This window comes from Echinops telfairi, unplaced genomic scaffold, assembly GCF_000313985.2.
Source record: "Echinops telfairi isolate 266 unplaced genomic scaffold, ASM31398v2 ScPeMD7_7400;HRSCAF=8409, whole genome shotgun sequence".
Taxonomy (NCBI): Eukaryota; Metazoa; Chordata; class Mammalia; order Afrosoricida; family Tenrecidae; genus Echinops; species Echinops telfairi.
This window is the reverse complement of record NW_022111300.1, coordinates 18079700-18085699: the sequence shown is the minus strand read 5'-3', so window position 1 is coordinate 18085699 and position 6000 is coordinate 18079700. Positions and strand designations below refer to the sequence as shown.

The 6000-nt window shown below is 49.5% G+C and overlaps 1 protein-coding gene across 1 annotated transcript in view; it reads right to left on the bottom strand.

Moving 5' to 3' along the window:
• DSG2 (desmoglein 2) overlaps positions 1–6000 on the bottom strand; it is a 31210-nt gene that overhangs the window by 2869 nt on the left and 22341 nt on the right. The window contains exons 12-14 of the mRNA XM_004703077.2: positions 5746–5973; positions 2900–3021; positions 1055–1405 (exon numbers count right to left, since the gene is read on the bottom strand). Coding sequence (XP_004703134.1) covers positions 1055–1405; positions 2900–3021; positions 5746–5973 — 701 coding nt within the window. The remainder of the gene's footprint in view (positions 1–1054; positions 1406–2899; positions 3022–5745; positions 5974–6000) is intronic.

Sequence of the window (6000 nt, the reverse complement as noted above, 5' to 3'; positions counted from 1 at the left end):
CACACACACACACACACACACACACACACACACACACACACACACGAGCTTTCCCTGGCATTGACCATGTCCCTGGGCAGGTCCTGGGTGTATGAGAGAAGGGAGGGTGCAAGGGGTTGGCATTGCTGGTGTTGTTGAGTCAGTTCCAATGCACAGCAGCCCTGAATACAGCAGAACCAAGCACAGCCCATCCCTGGGCCAGCCTCACCCAGAGAGTAAGGTACCATTTCAGTAACTGGCAAGAGAGAGGAGAGAAAAGAATCAACTTCCTCAATGCACCCCCCCCTCCCTCCCTCCCCACACTCTTGTGTCAAGTGTCCTTTAGATGCCAGACTCCCCAAGCTCCACCATGGGGCTAGCTCGAAGAAAGGGCCTCTGGGTTGCTTCTAATTCCCATTTCCAGGTGTCAGCTTCCTTACTGTCCCGGATCATTTTCTGAAACTGTCCTCATAATTGTACTGAGATCTTCTCAATAGGGAAGCCAAGTACTCTCATTCAGAAGATAAAACGGAGTATTGTTCTGAGGCCACCTATTCTCTGCCCCTCCCTGCCGGAGGACTGTGCTTCCTGAGTCACATGACTCGCTTGGACCAGTGGCATGGCGTAGAAAAGGGCCCAGCTCTCTGGGCCATCGTCCACCGCTCTGTCCACGCACTTCTCCCTCTGGCCGCTTCCCAGACACAATCTGCTCTCGGAATGCAGACGACACAGAACAGGGTGGATGTGAAGAGACTGGCCAAAGCAGGGATGGGAAGGAGAAAGGAACTTTTACAAGAACGGAGGTTGTGGGCCAGTGATTGTCAGCACATCACGTAGCCAGCACTGTTCGATGTCATGGTTACATCTCTTTTACTTCTTCAAACACCAAAACTAAACTAAAACAAACAAAAGACCTTAGTCGCCAATGGTCAGTTCTGACTCATGGCTTATCCCATTACCTTCTCTGAAGAAAAGAGAACCACTAAGATCCAAAGCTATGATTACCCTAATAATGCCACATTCACGTATAAAATAGAGAAATGTTTTCCCCTCACACAGAAATAGAAATCCTTACTTCAGCGAAGTAGCTCCCTAAGAACTCCTCGCTCAGGACAGCGGCAGCAGTCTGAGCCCCAGCGAACTCTCTGGTCATGCCGGTGGCCCTTGTGGTCCTGATGGTCTCCTTGCTGAGGACGTGTCCAGCTGCCCCCGTGACCTGGGCAGCCCCTCCAGAGAGAAGACTCCGGTGCTCTTCCCACCTCCCATCCATCTCGGACGTCTCGTGGAACCCTTTGCTAACGGAGGCTGAGAAACTCCCTTTCCCGGCGGCTCCCTTGGTGAATGAACACCCTACTCCACTTTCTGAGGACAGGTTTCCCCTGGGGTCTCCTGCTGGAAGCGGCGGCGGCGGCAGCAGCGGCATGGCCTGTGAGAACAAACACATTTGAGAAGCGGGTCAGGAGGCTGGAGGGGAACAGCCAGTCAAAGAATACAAGTTAAGTGAGGGTAAGAGGGGACCAGGCTGTTTTTAGAGGGTCAACTCAAGAAAAAAAATCGGGGGGTGGGGTGGAAGGGAGGGTTGAGTAACTTCTAGTTCTTTCATCTAAAGATGTCCACTGTGCCCTCATGCTGCATAACCAATCGAAACCCAGGGAAACAAACAAGCGAGCATTCTAATGCGCTCTGAGCTCCTTTACTCTCTTGGGACCAATGGCATTTCCAGCATTGCCCGGAGTCTGAGGCCTGTTCCCACGGTTCTCCCACCCACTGCCATCGAGTCCGTGCCGCCGTACAGCAGCCAGGAGGACAGGGTAGAACTGCCCTGGGGGCTTCTGGGGCTATAACTCTGCATTGAAGTAGAAAGGCCCGCTTTTCTCCCATGTCGTTTTAAACCACTGACCAGGCGGATCGCAGGCGAACACGTGGCGACCACACCACCAGGGCTCCAGTACCTTGCATTTCAAGCTGACCTATTACTGATTTATAAATAAATAAAACCCACACTCAATGCCACTGTGTTGAGGCCGCCTCTAGCGAGCCTGTAGCACCAGGTAGAACTGCTCCTGTGAGTTTCCAAGCCCGTAACTCGACAAGAGTAGAAAGCCCATCTTTCTCCTGCTGAGCAACGGATGGTTTAGAACGGCTGACCTTGCTGATCGCAGCCCAACAGGTAACCACTAAGCTTCAAGGGCTCCTGAGCTGACATAAAGCTGCTCCCAAATAATGACTATCTTCAAATCTCCGCTGCTACTAGGCACCCGGGAGTTGTGGTCAGTGTGATGTCCGTAGCTGTGGGGTCTGGGCTGCGGGGAGAGTGGCCAGAGCACGAAGGTGGCACAGCAAGGAGTTTGTCCACGCAGACACACTGAGAAAGGAGCTGGGGCTGGGGGAGAAGCACCATGCTCATGTTGATGTGCCAGTAGCTGATTTCTCTGACGTTTTCCTCCTGGACGTGAGGCTTGTGGGAAATGGCAATGAGAGCCCTTGGCTTTGAGAGACAGTGGGAGACGGTAAGCAGGTAGGAAGGAAGAGGATGGCTTTAAAGCATCTTACAGACGCCATGGCGGGGGTGCAGCTTACCTCTGCCCATCCTCCCTATGGAACGGAATGGGAAAAGGACCGATGCCTGGCTGTACAAGGCAGTCCAGCTAATATTGGGGCAAATGTTTCTACCCTGAGGCCTCACACACTCTAGAGAATCAGTCACGCCCTGGCTCTTGCTCTACTTTCAGCACAGGACACCTGCCACTCTTAAACAAAACAAAAAACCTGAACTCTGCCCTGGCGACACAAACAAAATACACTGTTAGATAAATCATTTGTTTAACAAGGGCACGCAGATGAAACCCACCATGACCACATCCCCCACAGCCCATTAATACCCTGAAAGAAGACACGTCATTAACCCCCGAAGGCTGACCTTGTCCTCAGGGGGTGCCCCTTCATTGTTCCACGGGTGCAGCATCTCCATGGTGCCAGGCACAGCGGCAAAGCCTTTGGCCCCCTCTCCACAGTGGCACATTAACAGGAGGAGCGGTACAACTAGGGAGGACACAGAATCGAGTTCAGAGAAAGTTAGTCCAATGAACTTCTTGTCTATTGCCTCGTTCTGGAATTTGCCTATCACTTCCACAGGAGGAATCAGCCTTTACTGTTTCCAGCTGTGATACTCTTTTCTGCCTCATGATCCAACCTCTGCAAGCTCGTTTGGGTGTGGCGTGCCAGGGTCTGGAGTCGAGGTGGAAGGGTCTCAGAGATTCACAGCACGGACTGGAACTCAACAAAGAGCAGTTCGTGGTTGCTGGGTGGAGCGCCACGACTGGATTAGGTGGTATCCAACCACAGGACTGGCCTAGAGAGTTTATACAGGTTTTGTTTTGCGAAAGTTTTTAACTTTTAATATGATAAAAATCAGTGTCAAAAAACAAATGTCTGAAAAGATTCAAAGGTCACAAGGGTAAAATATATTTTTTAATATATTAAAATATTCCATAACTTCCACAATACAAGTCCTTCACCCTAGACTGGAATTGAGCACAAGGCAGGACTCCCGCGGGTCCTCATTAACCTTAAATTATCTAAGTACTATGACCTGAAATGATTCTTACGTTAACATAAAAACACCCAAATCCTGGAACACATGTAACATTTTATTTAGACTTCAACAACACATCTGAGCTCCCTCCTTCCACTTCCTCTCATCCCAGAGGAGACAAAAGCCAGCCCACGTTTCCCTTGTCCCACCCAGCATTCGCCATACCTGTACACCTCAGAGGATGGAATCAGTACAACTGTGTTGTACACGTGGAAACTGGTGTATTGCATGTTTTGCTATGTCTATTTACACTGAAACACACACACACACACACACACACACACACACACACACACACACACATCTGAAGCAGTCCACCTCTCGTTAGCTCTAATAGCCCCTTCCATTTTGCCCCTTTCAGAGGTGAATTGCCTCCCCTCTGGATTCCCTTCAATGAAAACTCGTCGCGATCACAGTGACTATCACTCCTGTGAGTTATGAAAAGGCAGAGAGCAGCCAGGGTCGTGCATTTCCACACACATTTACCAAGTGTCTGCGCTGTGCAAGGGCCGTGGAATCTGAGATGAGAGAGCAGTGCAAGAATCTGTGAGCAGGAGATCTCATTAGGCTCTCCGTACCCACTGCCATTGAGACCGTAGGCTCGGAGTGAGCCTGGAGGATAGCGATTCTGAGGCTGTAAATCTTTATGAGGGCAGAAAGCCTTTCTCCTATGGAGCAACTGGTGGAGTTGAACTGCTGACCTTGTGTATATATAGCAGCCCAATGTGTAACCAATCCACTATGCCACAGGGGTGTCAGTAAGGGTCTGGTACTTACTAATGAGATAAACTGGGACAGCCATGTTTCCTTATCCATAAAATGGAGATAGTATCAAAGCACAGGGTAAACGGCTAAGTGGTATGCCTTCAGTTGAACACCTACAGTGGTCTTGATAAGGGTCCATCTCTGTCATGAACTAGCCACCGTGCCTCGGAACTGGTCCTCTACCTGTGTTCCGTTCTCCAGGGGAGTGGTCCTTTACACAGCCCAGGTTACCATGCCTTGGTCTTTCATGAAAGAAAACCGGAGGCTTTGGCAGTTCTATAGGGAAGGTAGGCTGTCTGGGGATATCTTATGAATATCAAGAAGCACAGAAACAGTCAGAGGGTTGGCCTACTCTTGGCCCTGGTGAAGAGGCAGATTGTATGGGGAAGCTGAGCCGTGCCAAGTTGATGGCTGACCAGAAGGTCCAAGTCTATAAAAGAGCCCTGCCTCCAGTGTTCAAACTCATCCAGCAAGTTTTTGCTGAAAGCATCTTCCTTGTTGCCGGCACTGAGACCACAGCAGGGAGCAGACGCCGCCTTGTCCTTCACTGCTTCCCACCATGAGGTCTCCAACAGGATTTATGCCCAAAGGTAACTGAAGGGCGTGAATAACCTTAGTCATTTAAACTAGGAAATGATTCAATTTTATAAGACACAATTCTGAAAATTCCTAAGTCTAGGGTCTGGTGGTAGTGTGACTGACAATATCTTTTCTGTTTACCAAGCTTACTCCGTCCATCTTCCTTGCCTGGTTAAGTGAGGCTGGCTCTGCCAACATCGGCACCCAGCCCAGTGGCATTATCGGCACCAACCAGAAAGATGAGTGGGATTCATTATGTCTACAAAATTTATAGATGTCCCAAAGACACAAATACTCCCGGCGCATTTTCTTTGTTCCTGCTCTCTCCTGCTCTTGCCCCACCCCCATACCTGAAAAGGCACCAGAGCTGTTAACTCTTTGCTCACCAAACCTTATTGTAGTCTGCTAGTGGGTCTGTATTAACCCTCATTTTCTCTTCTGTTCTGGACCAGGGGCTCTCATGGGCTCGAGGACTTTTCAGTTCGCTACTTCTCTGCTTTAGACAAAGGGCCAGCCCTACCCTTTTTCTAGGCGGCTATCCTAAATTCCTTCACCTCATCTCCTTTGATCTCCTGTTCCTGACCACCCTCACCTCCCTCGATAAATCTATTAATGTAAAGTCTTGCTCTGTGGCCAGTCTTTGAAAAATCTTACACTAAGATAAGGTGTTGGTGAGCTCATTCATCAACCATGATTATTTCCTTACTCTCATCAAAACAGTTTGAGTGTACGGCTAAAGAGTAAGTGTAAAGGAATTATTAATCAGCAGTGCACTTAAATTACTGAAACAAGTGGACGGTGGTGTTGTTTTTGTTTTACATACTTACGTAGTAAGAGCAGAAGGGCAAAGATGATTAGGGCAATTGCGGCTGGTCCCAGGCCAACATAGGAGTCGTGCAGGGCTTCCACACAGCCACTGCCATCCAGACAGTTGCAAACACTGAGCTGAAGGACCTGATCTTCCGGGCAATTGAAGCCCTGAGCATCTTTAATCAGGAATTGGATTTCACTTCGCCCAAGCTTTCGTTCACTTGCTTGTAGCAGCACACTGGTACCTGGAAGGATGAGAGGCAAAAAAAAGA